Source organism: Panicum virgatum, chromosome 9N (assembly GCF_016808335.1).
Source record: "Panicum virgatum strain AP13 chromosome 9N, P.virgatum_v5, whole genome shotgun sequence".
NCBI classification, from domain to species: Eukaryota; Viridiplantae; Streptophyta; class Magnoliopsida; order Poales; family Poaceae; genus Panicum; species Panicum virgatum.
The window spans coordinates 59,390,655-59,412,564 of record NC_053153.1 but is presented as its reverse complement, the minus strand read 5'-3'; the positions used below and the strand labels follow the sequence as shown (position 1 = coordinate 59,412,564).

Below are 21,910 nucleotides of genomic sequence, written 5' to 3'. Positions count from 1 at the left end.
TCGCCAGCCATAGCTTCCCTTCCTAGCCTGCAGCGCCGCCGCCGCAGTCTCCTCCACCCGCCGCCGCCCGCTCCCGTCGACCCGCCTCTGCGCGCCGCCCCAACCCGAGGTGAGGACGGGATTCACACCCGCGCACCTCCCTTCCCCTTTCCCCCTCGTTCCCGGCCGCCGCCGTGGCCTAGAACGACCGGATTGGCCACCGCCGACGCCCTATGGCCGCCTCCTCTGTTTCCCGTGGAGGGAGAAGGAAGAAAGGGGCATATTTGCCCATAGCCCCTCCCCTTTCTGCTATTTGTTAAAGAGCCCCTCCACCCTATTGGCATTTTCCAAAAGAAACCCTTTCAACAATTCTATTTCAAAATAAACCCTTCCCTCATATAAACTTAATTCTAAATAGACACCTGACCTTTCCAGAATGATCCAGATGTTTCCAAAAATTATAAACAGGCCCCTGCCTTCTCGAGATTAATTACAAATAGGTCCCTAACTCTTTATTTAACCCATAAACTTCTATATAACCTATCATTTCATGTGCCAAATAATCTCAGATCGATCTGAAACTTTACCACGCCTCTCATGTCATAGTTTTGGCCATGCCATTTGGAAATCGCTCAACAATATTACTCTGAACTCCATACCTTAATTATTTCCGATTCGAGCTCAATGATAAAACTTTTATTTCTTTTTCTTGATTGTGTGTTTGTTTGTTTGCGTCGTAGACCACGGTGTGAACAAAGGAGAGCCCGTTGACGAGCAGTACTGCGAGCCAGTGAACGAGGACCAGTTCCGCGACCCTGAGCCTGAAGGACAGTGCTTCGACCAGGACCTCCCCGAAGGACTCGAAGATGGCAAGTTCAATCCCGCCCTTTGATGCATGTTTTGTCCTAGTTTTTATAAACACAACCTATTGGCCTATTTTAAAAAATTGCATATGTTTTGCCTGCTGAAAACACGGTTGGATAGCCACCCCTTGATTTGTTATACCATTTCCTTGAGCACATAGATTAATGTCTGAATGTGTTGTTTGGACGTTAATCACTGCTAGAACGCTTAGGATCTTATACACAATACAACTTGTTTTATAAAGATAAGATGTGTGTGTGGGAAGGGATAAAAGTGGAAATCTTCGAAAGATGAGTCTAGACAGGATGGATGGCATTTTTGTGTGAATTGCCATTTGGTGTGCTTGTGCCTGTGTGGCAGAGCAAGGAAGGGAGATATCCATCTCGTCATAACTAAGGACCGAGTTGGTGTGTCATCTCACCTAACTCCACTATCGTGCAAACCACTCTACCGTTGTATGGGCAACGGCTTAGCATAATTCCCACTAGTTAATCTGATAGCCATCAGGAGAGCTGAGAGCAACGGGTGATCAAGGAGAAGGGATTAGCTCTGTGTGACTTATGCCCCGGTTAGAACCTCTGTGATAGGTCAATGACCCCTTGGTGCGTCCTGTGATGGCTAGTCAGGTCTAGCTAAGGTGGGTAATGGCTTTGTTGGGATCTGCACCGACACTAAGGTGATCGAGTTGCGGTACCCCGCTTGTGGGTAAAGTTGCACACCTCTGCAGAGTTAAGAATCTATTCGAATAGCCGTGCCACGGTACTGGGCGAGTTACGGTGTGGTCACATAACTAGAGTTTATTGTGGGATGGGCTGGTGTGAGTTGTTTTGGAAATGTGTCCGGCAGTTGTGCCGTGTGCTGTGTCGGATGAGGAGTCCGGTAGCAGCTTAAAACTTGGATCCTGTGTGGATCAACCCCTCGTGTTACTCGGTACAAGAAAACTGGTTTTGGAAAATGCTTTCTTTCAAATGAACCCCTGCATAAAATATTGCTTTCCTCAAAACAAACCCTAGCCTTATCCTTGATTTACCCTGTGCATTATATTCTGTTTATACACCCTCCGTGGGTGTGATTGGACTTGCTGAGTACGTTTGTACTCACCCCATTTCTTAATTTGTACAGAGGAAGACCCAGACTTCGTTCCTGACGACGTCGAGTAGGGTACCGTCCTGCACCCAGCCTTGCCTGTGGATTAGGGTCACCCGCAGGAGATACCGCATGGCTCAAGACTCCGATGACCCTCTTTTTATAATTAATATCGTTGTGTGGGTGTGGGTTGTAATCCTCGCGATAGTGGCGCTTCTCTGCTCACTACCGCGTAGAGTTGTACGGTAATGAACCATCTGATGTAATAAATGTGTCATCAGCCTCCTGGGACTGATGTTTGTATCACATTTAAGTCTTCTCTTATGAGGGGACGCTTTAGGTAGTATCAGAGCCGTAGGTTGGCCGTAGGACGTGTCCCTAGGAGCGAAACCCTTTTTCTGGCCCTTTGACACTAGAACTTTTCTTTCCTTAATCTTTCTTTCACACAAACACTCACCACTGGTTCTTACTCTGTTCCAGATGGCTGACAATGGATGGATTGGCGGAATCTATCACACAGAGCTCAGCCTTCCTAAGTTATTGATACTCAGCCTGGAACACATTGGAGTGGTGGACCCACCAAAGTACGTCTACCGGGAGTACGACTCCAGGGGCACTCTTCGGTGCGACGTAATGATTTTCGTGGGAAAGAGCACCCGCTACCCTGATGTGGATCCCTGGTTCATCTCCACCACTGGATTTTGTTTCCCAGACACCTACCGAAATGCCGCCCGTAAAGCCCTCCGACGTCTGCGTGTGATCTACAAGCACCATCTTCGGCAGACTCCTATGGGATTTTTCCCTCCTACTGAAGGAAGAGGACGCACATGGATTGCCCGGATGAGAGGACTCGGAAGAGAAGAAGAAGACCTAGAAGATACGGTCTCCCACCTATCCATCTATCTCACCGGCCTGGATGAGCTCTACCGCGAACAAGCGGCACAACTGAAGCAACAAGTCCACAGAGCAGAAAAGGCAACCCAAGAGCTGGATGAACAACGGACAAGAGCTGCACACACCGAGTATTCCCTAGCCGCTCTCCAAGCCCAAATGCAAGAGTGTGAGGCAGAACTGGAGGAACAACGGACAAGAGCCACACACGCCGAGAATTCCCTAGCCACTCTCCAAGCCCGACTACAAGAATATGAGGCTCGCAGAGGAATAGGTGGGTGGATAGAGGAAGAAGAAGAAGAACCCGAACAAGCCCAATGGGATGTAGGCACTCAGACCGAAGAAGAAGAACCCGAAGAAACCCATTGGGATAAGGGTACTCAGACCGAAGATGACGTGATGGATCAATGTCTTCCACTGAAGAAGCGCCCTCTCAGGATCGAGGAAGAATCCCCATGATAGGAGTAGCATCCCAAGCTAGAACCTTTGCCCTAATAATCGTGTATCCATGGAGTCTGTATCCCACCATGTTGCAATAATAAATATCATCTACTCCCTTTGTGTACCCCAAATAATTGTGCAAGTTTATTCACCCTATCTTTGTTTTCATATGGCTGAGGAAGGATGGACCCAGGGCAATTGCCAAGCTGCACTTGGCTTCCCCAGCCTGTTGATCAACGCCCTGGAGAGCCTTGGCATTATGGAACGCCCAAGGTACTACATCAGAGAGTACGACCATCATGGCACTCTCCGCTGCAGGGTGATCCTGGTCATCGCCAGGAGTGAACGCTACCCCGACATCCAGCCTTGGCGAGTGACCGCTACGGGATTTAGGCACCAAGACACCTATCCCTTGGCCATCATAAAGGTACTCCGTTACCTGTGCCGGATTTTCGAAGAACACCTAGCCCCCACGCCAATGAGGTTCTTTCCGCTGTCCATCAGAACCCCAGTTTGGGAAGCTCGAATGAGGAGTCTGGAACGGCGCCGTCATGAAGAAGATCCTTTGTACCAAGTGGCTACTTACATAGCCGCCTTGGATCAGCTCTTTGACGAGCAAGCCAACATTTTGAGGGAGCAGACCCATCGAGCCGAGCAAGCAAAGCTCGCGGTGAGACTGCAACAGGTACGAACAGCCCAAGCCGAGGCAAGAGCCGCAGCCGCGGTCAGCAGTGAAGCAGTTGCTCAGGAGAGTCTCAGGCAAGCCCGAGACCGGCGTATGCAAGAATGGACCAGAAGTGGAACCCCGGTCCCAGCAATTGGAGAAGACCATGTTCTACTCGGAACGCCCGTCATAGGATGGGGACCACTCTTAGGAAACCCACAAGCTCCACCCGAGAATCCTGGAAGGTCTACCGCCACCGCTGCAAGAGAAACTGCTACGCGGCCCCTGGAAAACGGAAACATAGAAGAGGGCGAGTTGTCTGTTCCCCTGGAAGCATGTTCCGTCCCAGAAGAAGGCTCGCCCCGCGAGTAGAAGGCCCGACACCATCCTAGTGTTGCACCGTCCCAAGCCCCTTTAGCTTAAGTTGTACCCTGAAGGGTGAACCTGTACCCGGACATGTAGTACACATTTTAGTCTTACCCTGTGTTGTACCCTCCCTGGCAGTAATAAAGTTGTGTGTGCTTGTTGTTTGCTATGTTTGTGTGCTTGTTGGTTGTGTGCTTACCGGCAGAAGATAGATTCTGCCTTTTCAAAAATACGAATTAAACAACTTGAACATCACTTAATCCCAATCTCACAAAAACTCTATCCAATTTACAGATGGCTTCCCGAAGCGTTATGAAGGCCTCCCGCATTCGGAACCCCGCAGTCGCTGGTACGGGAGTGCAGCCTAATGGACAGTTCCTCCCCAGGATGAACAGGAAGTGAGCCAGAACCGAGGCGAGAATCAAGGAGAAGTGCCACTGCCACCACCTCCACCCCTCGGAGACCTGGCACAGATAATCCACAATCAGACCCTCATACTGGAAACATTGGCCAATGCTCTCGTGAACAAGCGGCCCCGAGAGCAAACCATGAATGACAAGCTGACAGTTTTTCTGAGGACCAAGCCGCCCACCTTTGCCGGATCCAGCAACCCCTTGGATGCAGACGATTGGTTGCATGTGATTTAGAGGAAGCTCGAGCCGTTCGAGTGTCTGGACTGAGACAAAGTCCGTCTGGCAGCACACCAACTCACCGGGACTGCCTTAGCCTGGTGGGAAAACTACTGTGCCGCCACCGAGGATGCCTCCACCATCACCTGGAAGGAATTTGTGAAGGAATTCCGCCGATATCATATCCCCTCGGCCACCATGAAGCACAAGGCGGATGAGATCCGCGCACTTCAGCAAGGAAGCATGTCGGTGGAAGAGTACACCCATCAGTTCATGGAGCTGGCCCTGTATGCACCAGAAGAAGTGAATGACGATGAGAAGAAGCAGGATATGTTCAAGAAAGGATTAAACCCAGAGCTCCGGACCTTGCTTACTCCGCAGATCTACCCTGATTTCAATACACTGATGAACAAGGCGATTCTTATAGAAAGAGTCAAAATTGATGAAAGGAAAGATAACAAGCGCAAGTTTCTGGAAAGCAAGTCCCGCCAGCAGGATCGCTTCTAGAAACCAAGAAGCTTCAGCTATACTGCACCAAGGTATCAGGCTCCAATGTAGTATAGGACTCAATCTCAAGTGGCAGGCCCACAGGCCTCTAACACACAGTTCCGGAGCCAGAACACCATGAAGGCCCCGCAGAGCAATGCCAATCAAGTCACCACCACCAACAACAATGCTAGGGTCTGTTTCAACTGCCGAGAGACAGGGCATTTCATTGCCAACTACCCATATGCCAAGAACAAGCCTGTTACATCAGCCTTCTCCAATACAGTGAATGGACCAAGGCCAGTTCTGTCAGGAGCCAACCGAGTGCCCATCCGCAACAACAACAACACCAACAACAACAGTCAGCAGATGAGGCAGCCCCCGCAGTCATTTGGACGAGCCCGCGTCAACCACATCAACGCACAAGAGGCTCAAGGAGCTCAGGGCGTAGTGCTCGGTGAGTACCTAGTCAGCTCAGCTCTTGCAACAGTATTATTTGATTCTGGAGCATCACACTCATTCATATCCTCGAGTTTTGTGGAAAAGCACAGCATACCTACAGTACTACTAAAAACACCCCTAATAACCCGGACGCCTGGAGGTGACATCAAGTGTCAACTAGGTTGTCTACGGGTAAGGATCAATTTAAGTGGGGTAGAATTCTTAGCAGACTTATTAGTACTTAAGTATAAGGGGATAGACGTGATCCTTGGAATGGACTGGTTAAGCCGACACAATGGCCTCATAGGTTGTACGGACAAGGTGGTACACCCGACAAACCCGGAAGGAGTACGAGTGACCTGCCATACCCGAGTAAGTGGATCAGACCCGATGGTGTTTAGCATGGAAGCCAAGTCCCTAGAATAAGTCCCAGTGGTAAATGAGTACCCATATGTTTTTCCGGAGGAACTCCCTGGAATGCCACCAGATAGGGACATAGAGTTTGTTATTGACCTTGTCCCTGGAACTGCCCCTATAGCCAAGAGACCCTATAGGATGGCAGCCTCCGAATTGGCAGAACTAAAGAAGCAGTTAAAAGAATTACAATGAATTGGCTTCATCAGACCAAGCTCGTCGCCTTGGGGAGCCCCAGTCCTATTTGTCAAGAAGAAAGATGGGAGTATGAGGTTGTGTGTAGATTATCGGGCACTGAACGAAGTAACCATCAAGAATAAGTATCCCCTCCCCAGGATCGATGACCTTTTTGATCAGTTAAAAGGGGCCAAGTACTTCTCCAAGATCGATCTGAGGTCAGGATATTTTCAACTTAAGATCAGAGAAAGTGATATTCCAAATACAACTTTTGTCACCCGCTACGGACAGTTTGAGTTCACTGTAATGTCCTTTGGACTCACAAATGCTCCTGCCTATTTCATGAACCTCATGAACAAGATATTTATGGATGAGTTAGATAAGTTTTTTGTAGTCTTCATCGAGGACATACTTATCTACTCGAAGAGTGTCTAGGAGCACGAGCAACATCTGAGAGTAGTTCTGGAAAAATTAAGAGTACATAGGCTATATGCCAAATTCAGCAAATGTGAATTCTGGCTGGAGAAAGTAGCTTTCCTTGGTCATATTCTGACCGCGGAAGGAGTAGCAATGGACCCCGAGAAGGTCGAAGCAGTCTCCAACTGACAACAACCGACCAACGTCAGTGAGATCAGAAGTTTTCTCGGATTAGCTGGGTATTATCGGAGGTTCATCGAAGGATTTTCCAAGATAGCCCGGCCCATGACAGAGCTGCTCAAGAAAGAGAAGAAATTCACCTGGACAGAGCCATGTGAGACGAGTTTTGAAGAATTGAAGAATCGATTGACGACCGCCCCAGTGCTGACCCTACCGGACATTCATCGGGATTTTGTCATCTATTGTGATGCATCCCGACAAGGATTGGGTTGTGTACTCATGCAAGACGGGAAAGCCGTTGCATATGCTTCCCGTCAGCTCAGGCCTCATGAGCAGAATTATCCAACCCATGATCTGGAACTTGCAGCCGTAGTGCACGCATTTAAAATTTGGAGGCATTATTTGATTGGAAATAAGTGCGAGATTTATACTTACCATAAGAGGCTGAAGTATATCTTCACCCAGCCGGATTTGAACTTAAGGCAAAGAAGATGGCTGGAATTGGTTAAGGATTATAATTTGGAAATCCATTACCACCCCGGAAAAGCAAACGTGGTAGCTGATGCCCTAAGCCGGAAATCCTATGGACCCAAGGAGGATCATCTGCGAGAGGAAATGGCATGATTGAATGTGCACATTGTTCCTCGAGGCTCCAGCCAAGTGCTGAACGTCCAATCCACACTAGAGGACAGAATCAGAAAGGCACAAGGTTCGGACAAGGGGCTGATGGAAATCCAGAGGCAGACTGGAGAAAATAAGGCACCAGATTTTAGGGTGGATAATAGGGGAACCTTATGGTATAAAGATAGAATTTGTGTGCCCCAGAAAGGGGACTTCAGACAAATAATCATGGATGAAGCTCACAACTCGGCATATTCTATTCACCCAGGATCCACCAAAATGCATATGGACTTGAAACAAAAATATTGGTGGAATGGGATGAAGACGGATATTGCACGGTTTGTCGCCCGTTGTGATACTTGTCAAAGTATCGAGGCCGAACATCAGAAGCCAGCAGGGCTGTTGCAACCCCTACCTATCCCGGTTTGGAAGTGGGACGAGATAGGAATGGATTTTGTAGTGGGTCTGCCCAGAACACAGAAAGGACATGACTCCATATGGGTAATAGTGGACCGACTCACTAAATCGGCTCATTTCGTACCCGTACGGACAAATTACAGTGGAGAAAAGCTAGCAAAGCTTTATGTGGAAAACATAGTAAAGTTGCATGGTGTGCCTAGCAGAATTGTTTCAGATAGAGGGACCCAGTTCATCTCTAGGTTTTGGAAAAGTCTGCATAAAGCCATGGGCACCAAGTTGGATTTCAGCTCCGCCTATCACCCGCAAATGGATGGCCAAACAGAAAGAGTAAATCAGGTAATGGAGGATATGTTGAGAGCATGTGTTCTCGCCTATGGCAAGGATTGGGAACAAAGTTTACCTTATGCCGAGTTTTCATACAACAACAGCTACCAAGCAAGGTTGGGCATGTCACCGTTCGAAGCTCTCTACGGGAGAAAATGCAGAACTCCCCTGATGTGGTCAGAAGTTGGAGAACGTGCCCTGGTCAGGCCCGTACTAATAAAGGAAGCTGAAGAAAGGGTTGCCGAGATTAGAGAAAAATTGAAAGCAGCCCAGTCAAGGCAAAAGAGCTACGCAGATAAGAAAAGATGGGAAATAAGCTTCAACCCAGGGGATTTCGTTTATCTCAAGGTGTCACCCATTCGAGGAACCCGAAGATTTCAGGTGCAAGGAAAGTTGGCCCCTCGGTACATTGGACCGTACCGAGTTCTGAAGAAAGTTGGAGCAGTAGCGTACCGTCTAGAGCTACCATAAGAAATGTCGGACATACACCCAGTGTTTCATGTCTCGCAGTTGAGAAGGTGTTTGAGAGTACCCGAGGCAGAACACGTGCCAATAGAAGCAATAGATCTGCAGCCAGATTTGCGATATCAGGAGATACCGGTCAAGATTCTGGACACTGTCACAAGAAGGACAAGAAATTCTGAAGTACGAATTTGCAGAGTTCAGTGGAGCAGACACGGAGTTGAGGAAGCTACGTGGGAACGCGAAGACGCTCTGAAGAAGGAGTTCCCCCATCTGTTTAGGAGCCAGCCGAATCTCGAGGACGAGATTCAATTTAAGTGGGGTAGGTTTGTGATATCCCGGAAAATTTACTAATTAAGTCACTCGCTAAATTTTAAAATTTATTTTCATCGATGAGCTCAGTAACCCCAAGTCCTAATCAGAATTTTTTCCGCCGTCCCAAATCCCGAGTTCATTTAACATTCTGTCATCTCCTTTCCGCCGACCGTTCCCTCCCTCTTTTTCCTCGCCGCTGTCCCATCCCGCGCCGCTCGGCCGCCGGTCGGCCACGCGCGACCGCTCGCCGCGGTCGGCGCCGACGCATCTCTCCCTTTCTCTTTTCCCCCCCTCCCCTTTTCTTTTTTTTTCTTTTTCCCTTTTCCCATTTTCTTTTCTCCATTTTCTTTTTTTTTCTTCTTTTCCCTCCCCCCTCTCTCCTCCTTTCCTTCCTCCCTGCCGCGCGCCCCGAACGCCGCTCGGCACGCCGCCTCTTTCTCCTCCTCTCGCGCGCTGCTGGGCAGCTCTCCACCGCGCACGCCGGCCACGCTCCCCGGCCTGCCACTGCTCCGCACCCCCCTGGCCCACGCACTCCACCGCGCCAAGCACCCCGCAGCCTCCCTCTACCCATGCCGAGCTAGATGAGGCCGCGTGCACACCGCGTTCGGCGCTGCCCGCTCGGCTCGCGTGCACGCACACGCTCGTCGTGCATGACGCGACACCGGCCACACGCACCACGTGCCGTGCCGCTCGCCACGACGCCCGCCGTTCGCCTGGTGCCGACGCGCGCGCACGCGCCACTTGACGCGCGCCGCCCGCCGAGCCGCTCGCCGCTGAGGCTCGAAGCCGGCCGCCCCCGGTCCCGCTCGCCCCACTCCCGGGCCCTCCCGCGCTCGCCAAGCCACTACTCCACGTGCACCCGCCGCGCCGTGCGTCGCCTAGCAACAGCGCCGCCGCAGAGCCGCCGCTTCGCCGCTTGCGCCAAGCCCGGCTCTCGGTCTTTCCCCTCCACGTGCCACAGTGAGCGGCCTCGACGTCCTCACCGCCGCACGCCGCTCCGCGACAAGCCAACGCAGCCAAACACCATTAACTCTACCCACACCGCTCACTGCCCGACCTCACCGCCACGGCCTCCCCCACCGACCTAAACCGCCTATAAAAGGGCACCCAGCGCGGCTCACCCTCCCCACAACCCCGCTCGCCGGCCATAGCTTCCCTTCATAGCCCGCAGCGCCGCCGCCGCAGTCTCCTCCACCCGCCGCCGCCCACTCCCGTCGACCCGCCTCTGCGCGCTGCCGCAACCCGAGGTGAGGACGGGAATCACACCCGTGCACCTCCCTTCCCCTTTCCCCCTCGTTCCCGGCCGCCGCCGTGGCCCAGAACGGCCGGATTGGCCGCCGCTGACACCCTATGGCCGCCTCCTCTGTTTCCCGTGGAGGGAGGAGGAAGAAAGGGGCATATTTGCCCATAGCCCCCTCCCCTTTCTGCTATTTGTTAAAGAGCCCCTCCACCTTATTGGCATTTTCCAAAAGAAACCCTTTCAACTATTCTATTTCAAAATAAACCCTTCCCTCATATAAACTTAATTCTAAATAGACCCCTAACCTTTCCAGAATGATCCTGATGTTTCCAAAAATTATAAACAGGCCCCTGCCTTCTCGAGATTAATTACAAATAGGTCCCTAACTCTTTATTTAACCCCTAAACCTCTATATAACCTATCATTTCATGCGCCAAATAATCTCAGATCGATCTGAAACTTTACCACGCCTCTCATGTCATAGTTTTGGCCATGCCATTAGGAAATCGCTCAACAATATTACTCCAAACTCCATACCTTAATTATTTCCGATTCGAGCTCAACGATAAAACTTTTATTTGTTTTTCTTGATTGTGTGTTTGTTTGTTTGCGTAGTAGACCACGGTGTGAATGAAGGAGAGCCCGTTGATGAGCAGTACTGCGAGCCAGTGAACGAGGACCAGTTCCGCGACCCCGAGCCCGAAGGACAGTGCTTCCACCAGGACCTCCCTGAAGGACTCGAAGACGGCAAGTTCAATCCCGCCCTTTGATGCATGTTTTGTCCTAGTTTTTATAAACACAACCTATTGGCCTGTTTTACAAAATTGCATATGATTTGCCTGCTAAAAACACGGTTGGATAGCCATCCCTTGATTTGTTATACCATTTCCTTGACCACATAGATTAATGGCTGAATGTGTTGTTTGGACGTTAATCACTGCTAGAACGCTTAGGATCTTATACACAATACAACTTGTTTTATAAAGAAAAGGTGTGTGTGTGTGTCAAGGGATAAAAGTGGAAATTTTTGAAAGATGAGTCTAGACGGGATGGATGGCATTTCTGTGTGAATTGCCGTTTGGTGTGCTTGTGCCTGTGTGGCAGAGCAAGGAAGGGAGATATCCATCTTGTCACAACTAAGGACCGAGTTGGTGTGTCATCTCACCTAACTCCACTATCGTGCAAACCACTCGACCGTTGTATGGGCAACGGCTTAGCATAAACCCCACTAGTTAATCTGATAGCCATCAGGAGAGCTGAGAGCAACGGGTGATCAAGGAGAAGGGATTAGCTCTGTGTGACTTATGCCCCGGTTAGAACCTCTGTGATAGGTCAATGACCCCTTGGTGCGTCCCGTGATAGCTAGTCAGGTCTAGCTAAGGTGGGTAATGGCTTTGTTGGGATCTGCACCGACACTATGGTGATCGAGTTACGGGACCCCACTTGTGGTTAAAGTTGCACACCTCTGCAGAGTTAAAAATCTATTCGAATAGCCGTGCCCACGGTACTGGGCGAGTTACAGTGTGGTCACATAACTAGAGTTTATTGTGGGATGGGCTGGTGTGAGTTGTTTTGGAAATGTGTCCGGCAGTTGTGCCGTGTGCTACGGCGGATGAGGAGTCCGGTAGTAGCTTAAAATTGGATCCTGTGTGGATCAACCCCTCGTGTTACTCGGTACAAGAAAACTGGTTTTGGAAAATGCTTTCTTTCAAATGAACCCCTGCATAAAATATTGCTTTCCACAAAACAAAATCTAGCCTTATCCTTGATTTACCCTATGCATTATATTCTATTTATACCCCCTCCGTGGGTGTGATTGGACTTGCTGAGTACGTTTGTACTCACCCCATTTCTTAATTTGTACAGAGGAAGACCCAGACTTCGTTCCTGACAACGTCGAGTAGGGTACCGTCCTGCACCCAGCCTTGCCTGTGGATTAGGGTCACCCGCAGGAGATACCGCATGGCTCAAGAATCTGATGACCCTCTTTTTATAATCATTGTGTGGGTGTGGGTTGTAATCCTCGTGATAGTGGCGCTTCTCTGCTCACTACCGCGTAGAGTTGTACGGTAATGAACCATCTGATGTAATAAATGTGTCATCAGCCTCCTGGGACTGATGTTTGTATCACATTTAAGTCTTCTCTTATGAGGGGACGCTTTAGGTAGTATCAGAGCCGTAGGTTGGCCGTAGGACGTGTCCCTAGGAGCGAAACCCTTTTTATGGCCCTTTGACACTAGAACTTTTCTTTCCTTAATCTCTCATGGGGATCAGCTTGGACAAGCTCCGCCCCAGCAAGTCGCCGTTCCACAGTGTTGCGCTGGGGAAGCGAGTCCAACCCCTTGGCCAGATCGACCTGCCCGTCTGCTTCGGCACGGTGGCCAACTTCCGCAAGGAGGTCCTCACCTTTGAGGTGGTGGGGTTCCGGGGGGCGTACCACGCTATCCTTGGGCGTCCATGCTACGCCAAGTTCATGGCGATCCCCAACTACACCTACCTCAAGATGAAGATGCCGGGCCCGAAGGGTGTCATCACCATCGGCTCCTTGTTCGAACACGCCTACGAGTGCGACGTCGAGTGCGTTGAGCATGTCGAGGCTCTGGCGCTCGACGAAGCCCTCGCCCGTAGCTGCAGGAGATGGCCGAGGAGGCCATGGACTTCAAGCAGCGGCATGCGGGCAACTTCGAGCCTGCCGAGGGTACCAAGGACGTCCCCCTCGACCCAAAGACCCCTGACGGCAAGGCGCTGAAAATCAGCGCTACCCTTGACAGCAAATAGGAAGTGCTGCTCGTTGACTTTCTCCGCGCCAACGATGACATCTTCGCGTGGAGCCCCTCGGACATGCCTGGAATTCTGAGGGAGGTCGCCGAGCACTCCCTTGATATCCTGCCGAACTCCAAGCCGGTCAAGCAACGCCTGCGGTGCTCCGACGAGCTCAAGAGACGGGCGATCAGCGAGGAGGTGCACAAGCTTTTGGAGGCCGGATTCATCAAGGAGGTATTCCATCACAAGTGGCTATCTAATCCTGTACTAGTTAAGAAAAAGAGTGGGAAATGGAGGATGTGTGTAGACTATACTAGTTTAAATAAAGCATGTCCTAAAGTTCCCTTTCCTTTGCCACGAATTGATCAAATCATTGATTCAACTGCGGGGTGCAAACTTTTATCCTTTCTCGATGCATATTCCGGTCATCACCAAATAAAAATGAAAGAGTCCGACCAGCTCACGACTTCATTTATCACCCCTTTCAGCATTTACTGCTACGTCACGATGCCCTTTGGCCTTAGAAACGCCAGAGCTATGTACTAGCGATGTATGCTCCATGTGTTTAAGGATCATATAGGGCGAACCGTAGAGGCATATGTCGACGACATCGTCGTAAAATCCCGGAAGGAGGACGACCTGGTAGCCGATCTCAGGATCGCATTCGGTTGCCTTAGGGCCAAAGGGGTAAAGCTTAACCCCGAGAAGTGTGTGTTCGGAGTCCCTCGAGGGATGCTCTTGGGCTTCATCGTCTCCCAGCGAGGCATCGAACCCAACCTGAGAAAGTCTCGGACATCACTCGGATGGGACTGATCCGAGACCCAAAGGGGGTGCAGAAGGTCATGGGCTGCCTAGCAGCCCTCAGTCGATTCATCTCACGCCTCGGTGAGAAAGGCTTGTCTCTGTATCTGCTCCTGAGAAAATCCGAACGCTTTTCGTGGACCCCCGAGGCCCAAGAGGCCCTCGACAAACTCAAGGCGTCGCTCACAAGTGCTCCAATCTTAACACCACTGATGGACAGCGAGCCCCTCTATCTATACGTGGCAGCCACGACTCAAGTCGTCAGCACGACCATTGTTGTGGAACGACAAGAGGAGGGGCATGCCTTGCCCGTCCAAAGGCTGGTGTACTTCATCAGTGAAGTACTGTCCGAAACCAAGACGCGGTATCCACAGATCCAGAAGCTGCTCTACGCAGTAATCTTGGTTCAGCGCAAGCTGCGCCACTACTTCGTGGCCCATCCCGTCACCGTGGTCTCATCTTTCCCCCTTGGGGAGATAGTCCACAACCGGGAGGTCACGGGTAGGATTGCCAAGTGGTCGGTGGAGTTGATGGGAGAAACTCTCATCTATGCCCCTCACAAGGCAGTCAAATCCCAGATCTTGGAAGATTTTATTGCTGAGTGGACCGACACTCAGCTGCCCCCACCTCAGATTCAAGCCGAGTGCTGGCTCATGTACTTCGACGGGTCTGTGATAAAGACCGGCGCAGGCGTGGGCCTGCTTTTGGTCTCACCCCTCGGAGAGCACATGCGCTTTGTGGTACGCTTGCACTTCCCGACGTCTAACAACATGGCGGAGTACGAGGCCCTCCTCAGCGGCCTCCGCATCGTCATCGAACTCGGCATCAAGCGCCTCGACGTCCGGGGAGAGTCCCAACTCGTCATCGATCAGGTGATGAAGGAGGCCAGCTGCCACAATGAGAAGATGGAGGCGTACTGCAATGCAGTACGTCGCCTCGAGGACAAGTTTGATGGGCTCGAGCTCAACCACATCGCGTGCAAGTACAACGAGGAAGCGGACGAACTGGCCAAGATTGCGTCCGGGCGGACCACCGTTCCCCCGAACATCTTCGCCCACGACCTCATCAAGCCGTCCGTCGACTTCAAGAACCCTGCGGAAGCCAATGGAGCGGCGCCCGAGCCCTCGGGGGCTGCGACCGTGGAGCCATCAGCCAAAGACCCCTCGATGGAGGAGCCCGAGGCCATGGACACTGACATCGAGACCTCCTCGGTAGACGAGGCTGAAGAGGAGATTGACGAGGCCCCAACTCCACGAGACTGGCGTACCCAGTACCTCGACTGGATGATCCGAGGGGTCCTACCCTTGGACCGCGCTCAGGCACGGTACAGCGCCAGGCGGGCCAAGTCCTTCGTCTTGATCGATGACGAGCTGTACAAGCACAGTCCCTCGAGCATTCTGCAACGCAGCATTCCTATCCCCGAGGGCAAGGAACTAATTCGAGACATCTACGCCGGCATCTGCGGTCACCACGCTGCGCCGCGCACCCTCATGGGCAACGCATTTCGATAGGCCTTTTACTGGCCCACTGCGGTCGCCGACGCCACCGATGTCGTGCGGACCTGCGAGGGCTACCAGTTCTACGCCCGGAAGACACACCTCCTGGCTCACACTCTACAGACCTTCCCCCTCACATGGCCATTCGCCGTGTGGGGATTGGACCTCGTTGACCGACTACAGAAGGCGCCCATGGGCTTCAGCCACTTATTGGTAGCAATCGGCAAGTTCTCCAAGTGGATCGTGGCTCGACCCATCGGCAAAATCAGATCCGAGCAAGCCGTGCTATTCTTCACCGACATAGTCTTCAGGTTCGGGGTTCCGAACTCGATCATCACCGACAACGGCACCCAGTTCACGGGCAAGAAATTCTTGGCATTCTGCGACAACTATCACATACGCGTGGATTGGTCAGCTGTGGCACACCCACAGACAAATGGCCAGGTGGAGCGTGCCAATGGCATGATCCTGCAAGGCCTCAAGCTAAGGATCTTCAACAAGTTGAACAAGTTTGGCCGAAGGTGGCTCACAGAGCTACCCTCGGTTATTTGGAGCCTGAGAACGACCCCGAGTAGAGCCACGGGCTTCACCCTGTTCTTCCTCGTCTATGGCGTCGAGGCCGTCCTCCCCACGGATTTGGAGTACGGGTCGCCAAGGCTCAAGGCCTACCAGGAGCAGCAAAATCAGCAAGCCCGCGAAAATTCATTAGACCAAGTGGACGAAGCTCGAGATGTGGCGCTCCTACACTCAGCATGTTATCAGCAATCCTTGCGAAGATATCAAGCGCAGAGTGTTCGGTGCCGAGACCTCAATAAAGGGGATCTGGTGCTGAGGCTTCGACAAGACAACAGAGGACGCCACAAGCTCTCACCGCCATGGGAGGGCCCGTACATCATCGCTGAAGTACTCAAGCCTGGCACGTACAAGCTAGCTAATGAAAATGACAAAGTGTTCACCAATGCTTGGAACATTCAGCAGCTACGTCGCTTCTATCCTTGAAATTCCAAGCTATTTGTACATAGTTTGTACTTGTATTTAAGTTTCTCGAAGCAATAAAGAGTATGCTTTACTTATTTATTTTTTGGGAACCTTCCGAACCCTCGGGGCTCGGACGCGCACGAACATTAAGGTAGGCTTGACTTTGCCCTCGGCAAAGCCAAGCCTCCCTCGGGGGTTACTACGGGGAGAACCCCCGAACGTCCCCAAAAACGCCAATGTTTTTTCGAAAAATTTCCGTACCTAAACTTCTCGCAGACTCAAAAAGGCCGACGCAAGACATAAACGACTACGGAATGGGATCGGCCGAGCCGCGGGACCACCTACGCCTCCGGGATATAGCATCCCCACTCACCTCCCCACGCCTAAGTCGCTTATGAACGCAAACTTCCTCGCTAAGACCTATCTAAGATGCATATGAGAATACGAAAACAAAGTAAAGATAACGAGGGCTCGAACACATAAAGCCTCGATTGGCCACACTGTCAATACATATCAACTAGTTTTCTTGCCTAGAAATATAATTACGACAAAGTACTGACTCATTTACACGGGCTCCACGGCCCAAGACCTCTACAGGTTGCCTTCTCTCCCCTGAGGATCCTCAGTAGTGTCGACTTCGGCTAGGGGGAGGACGTCATCCTCAAGCTTTTTTGACAAGGTAGCGGCGAAGCCCTCGACGGCGGCGTCGACCTCATCCATAACAACCGCTGCGGCATCCCCGTCGACGTCGGGCGCAATGACCTACCGCACGAGGGCCATATCGTAATGCGTCAAAGCCACGCCGAGGGTCCTCTGGACGCCGAGGCGGAAGGCACTCTTGATGCGCTCGGCCACCCGACCGCCCAGCGATCACAGGCGGCTGGCCACCGAGCTACCGGACGAGGCTCCCTCCCCCTCGAGTTCTTGGCACATGGCCACGGCGGTCTGCTCCAGGTCTGCGTGCTCAACCTGCGTTGCCGTGAGCACGATCTGGGCGGCTTCCTTCGCCGCGGTCTCATCGACCACCGCTTTCTTCAGCTCTAAATGAGGGAACGGAGATAAGTTGCGGCAAACTAGAATCAAGCTAAATGGAATCTCGGACACTTACCCGTGATAGACCCTTGCACATCCTCCAGCTGAGCCCGTGCGGCGTCCTGAAGCGTGGACAAGGAGGTCTCCTTCTCCTTGAGGGCGGCCTCTGCGTTCCAAACGGCCACCTCCTTCTCCGCAAGCGTTGCGTCCTTCTCAGCAAGGGTCGTGGTGAGCGTGGCGACGGCCGCTTTCTCGGGTTGGAGCTTGGCCTCCTTGCCCTGGAGCTCGGCCTCCTTATGCTGGAGCTCGGTCTCCTTCACCTCGAGCGCTTGATCCCTCTACTCCAGCGCCGCTCTAGCTCGCCACAGCTCGGCCTCATGCACCTGGGCCTTCTGGTCAGCCGCGGCTCGCTGCACGTCGCACTCGCTGTTAGCTCGGGCCAGCTCGCGTTCAGCCCATGGATCCACGCGCTCCAAGGGTGTCACCTGGTGGGCTCGAGCATTGGTCTCGTTCAGCTGCGTGACCAAGGTGGCATTGGACGAATCAAGCCAATGCACCCTGGAGTACAGCCGCATTAGCCTGTCGCTCTTGTCCCGCAACATGGACATAAGCTGTTGTAGATGAAGAAATGTGAGTGGATATCATATGCACGAAATCGAAAATAGGCAAATAGGGCACTCACACTGTTGACATCGCGATTCACTCGAGAAAAGAGATTTAGAGCCCGGGAGAGGTCCTCCTCGATCTAGGCCCCGATGGCCATATGTGCTCGCCAGGCGTCACCCTCTTCCCGTTCGGCGTGGGTGAAATCCGAGGGGATAATATGCGCTCGTCAGTCGCCACCTTCTTCCTGCGTAGCATGGTCAAAATCCGAGGGGACCCCGGACTGAACAATCACATAGTTAGCCCCATGACTGGGCCCCTCGGACGTCAACGCGCCGAACACACCCTTGGAGGCCGAGACGAACTCGGCGATCCGGACGGCGGCGCTAGCCGCGGTGGCCGGGTCGATATCGTCCGACTCCCCATACTCCTCACTCAGCGGCAACTCCACCACTGGCACCACGGTCTCCGGCGCCTTCGTCCCCGGCCTTCGTGGGCTCTGGGACGAGGGTCTCTTCCACCACTGGCGATGTTGGCGCCATCGCCGCTACCGTGGCGCCCTTACCCCCAGCCCCCGAGGGCCCAGGGGCGAGGGTCTCTCCCTCTTCTCGGCTGGTGGGACGCTCCTGCGCGTCCCCACCAATCCCTCCACCTCCTGCTCCCGGCTGAGCGGCATCACCTGCGACGCCTCGGCCGGCATCGTCCCCCGTCTTCGTCCGAGTGGCGTCATTCGCATCGCCATGGCTGGGCTCGACTTCAACATCAGGCCGGGCGGCATTTCCCGCGCCGCCCCGGCCGGATACCTCCTCGGTGTCGGCCCGAGTGGCCGCCGCTGCGCTGCTCTGACCGGCATCGTTCCCGCTCTCCTGCGCTCGGGTCTGCTGGGCCGACTGGGCCCCCCAAGCCATCGCCTCTTGGAGCTTAGCGGCCTCCGCCTCAAGGGGCTGGTCCCCTCCGGTCGGGGCTGCAGCGCCGAATGCGGCGTCGCACTCGCCCCGAACTTGAGGGCCTTGGTCGGCGCAAGGCGCACCGGACCCTTGGAGGTGGCCCTGTAGTTGGACAAAGGGGGAGAGAACACCGAAGTCAGCGGGACCGAGGAATCAAATGAACAAGTGCGAAAAATGGATTCAAAACCTCTTACTCCGACAGAGAACTCAGGCTGCGCTTGCCCTTGCCACTCCTCCGGGCCCGCGGTACGCCGACGCCTCCTGACGACTGGCCTGGGTGCGTTGCCCTCGGGTCGACCTGAACCCTCGGGGCCGTCTGCTCTGGCATCTCCGTACTCGCCGCGGATGTCATGCCACCTGCCGGTGTCACGGATGCAGGCGTCCGCCTTCCCGTCGTCGCCGCTGGCGCGGGTGATCTCCCACCCGTCACTGGCGCATGCGACCTCTGTCCCGTCGCCGGCGTGGGTGAATCCCTTCATGCGGCCGGCGCGGGAGACCTCTACCCCACCGCCAGCATGGGCGACCTCCGCTCTGCCCTCACTGCGGGTGTCACTATGAGTGTTGCTGGCGCGAGCCTCCTCTCGCCCAGCGTCATCGTCGAGGCCTCGACGCCAGCCCCTCGCTGGGCCGGGGGGGGGGGGGGGACTCGCCACCTCGAAGTAATCCGACTCTGAGAAATCGACCCCGCCAGTCAACGAATCCTCCTTCTCAGTGGACTCAGGCGTGGGCGGCGGCTAGAGGCCCTCCCTCCGCACTCTGGCGCACGCCTTGTCGTGGTTTTCCCTCATCTCCCTCTTCCTAGTAGTGGTCTCCTTCGCCACGTCCTTCCTCTTCTTCACTGCCTCTGCGTGCAGGCGGTTCGCTTCGCGGGCTTCGGGAAGCGGAGGCTTCGAGACGTAGCCTTTGCGGCTTAGACCCTGCAAGCGCGACCAAATCAGGAGCAAGAAGTAGGGGAAAAACAGCGCGAAACTGACAGCAATCGAAAGCCCAACTTACCAAACTGATGTACCCCTTCTCGGGGCGCATCTTGATCCTCTAGAGATCCTCGGGGTCAGAGGGGAACCGCGCCACCATGCTCCTCTCCCTCTGGGCAGTGGCATCGAGGGGGAGCAACACACTCGACATCCTCGACCCCTCGGCCGCGGCCTCGAGGGTAAGCTCGAAGATCGGTAGCCTCCTCTCCATGAGAGGAATCACCCTCTGCCGATGGAAGTTCGCGATGACGGCGGCCACCGTCAGCCCCTTCTTCACCAAATGTTGCAGCGCGTCGGTGAACACCTCGAGCCTGGCCTGCTGCTTTGGGGGCGACATCCCCCTTGCCTCACGAGTCTGGCTTCTCCCGGAGCACCTTGTCGGTGAATGCCGGGAGCCGCCCGTCGTTGTTGCGCAGGTAGAACCACCCTCAGGTCCACCCGGTGTTGTTCGTGGTCATCTTCCTCGGGATGTACAGGTCCGCCCTCTGCCCACGCACGTGGAGCATATGGCCACCGGCGCGGGCATACCTCCTCGGCTGGCCCTGGACGGAGTCGGTGTAGAGCTCGCCGCGGAACAGATGGATCCACAGGTCCCAGTGCTCCTCCACCCCCAAGTATCCCTTGCACACGGCGACGAAGACCGCCGCCTGCGAGATGGAGTTGGGGGCGAAGTTGAGCAGGTCCACCCCGTAGTGGTCACAGAGCGCGCGGACGAACCTGCTGGCGGGGACGCCGAACCCCCGCTCATGGAGCCGCACGAGGCTCACGATGTAGCCGCTCGGCGGCCTCGGAAACACCTCCTCCGCCCGCAGAGTGATCCACACCGGCCGTGATGGGTCAATGTTCGGCGGCAAGAGCCCGTCGTCGACTAGCCCCTTCAAGACCACCTCAGTGACGGAGGACTTCCCCCATGGCAGCGGCTTCTCGTACTGCATCATCACTCCGGATCGACGGGGAACGCGGGGAACAGACTCGGACGAAGGCAAAGGTGCACTCGCTCTTCTCTTCTTCCTCCTCTCGCTTCTTGGATCTGGGCTCTGGGCGCAGGGGAGGCGAAGAAAGCAGGGGAGGCGAAAGCGAATGGCCGGGTAAGCCGAGCGGATCCCCCCTCTCTCGCTTTTATTCACCGCGTCGGGCAGATTTACCGCAATAGCCCTGAATCTACCGCATTAAATGCGGGGGATTTTACAGCCACCGATGGCTGGGCCCCACGACCGCGGAGACCCCCCACGCGCGTGCAGCAGTAATCGTGGTGCGGTAAACGACGTGGGCGGTGGCACTGTAGCGCCGTCTCGTCAGCCAGCCGCCGCCCGTGCCTCTCCACCTGCCCGAGGTGACCGCCTGAAAAGGGGCGACCGCACCGCGCCGCACGCACTGGGCCACGTCGCCCACGACCAGTGGAAGACCCGCGCGCGCGACAGGCAACTCCGCGCCGTTTACAAACTGTGATTGAATATTCCCTCCGGTGGTTCCCTACCATCGAAGGAATTTTATTCCGAGGCCTTACCGATCAGGGGTTCTAAGCCTGGCCCGCTGAGGGTTCGACAGGCGTCCCAGATCACCAGAGTCAGGGACTACATGGGCGTGCCGTACAAGCAACCCTCGAACACGGAGTTCGAGACGTCCTGCGCAGTGTTCAAGACCTGCCGAGGGCGCCTAGCAGGGGGATCCCATCGAGGGAGAGCATCGAGCCCTCGGACCCTATAAAATGGGTCCGAGCCCCACCTAGCGAACCTTTGCAAGTGCTTTATGTGACGTGTCCATAGACCACAAGCCGACCCTTATCGAACGGGTCACAGACGTCCACTTGAACCACCCGCTAACAGCTCACCGAAGCCACCATGGCTCGCGACCCGGGCATGGCTAGCAAGGCACGCTTCACCCCTCCTCCCTGCAGAA

The 21,910-nt window shown here is 54.0% G+C and overlaps 1 protein-coding gene across 1 annotated transcript; it reads right to left on the bottom strand.

Annotated features, from left to right (window-relative positions):
- Positions 1-18,521: 18,521 nt before the first annotated feature.
- LOC120689185 (uncharacterized PE-PGRS family protein PE_PGRS54-like) lies at positions 18,522-19,516 on the bottom strand. Its single transcript, XM_039971507.1, has 2 exons — positions 19,232-19,516; positions 18,522-19,139 (listed from the first exon to the last, which is right to left on the bottom strand). Exons 1-2 carry the CDS (start codon positions 19,514-19,516, stop codon positions 18,522-18,524), a joined length of 903 nt encoding a protein of 300 aa, XP_039827441.1.
- Positions 19,517-21,910: the final 2,394 nt, after the last annotated feature.

What these genes read in the sequence shown, in the direction of transcription:
- LOC120689185 (XM_039971507.1), bottom strand. Translation starts at nt 19,516, where the DNA reads ATGAAGGGATTCACCCACGCCGGCGACGGGACAGAGGTCGCATGCGCC. An exon ending in AGCCTGAGTTCTCTGTCGGA is followed by an intron (nt 19,140 to 19,231) that starts GTAAGAGGTTTT and finishes GTCCAACTACAG; the next exon opens with GGCCACCTCCAAGGGTCCGG.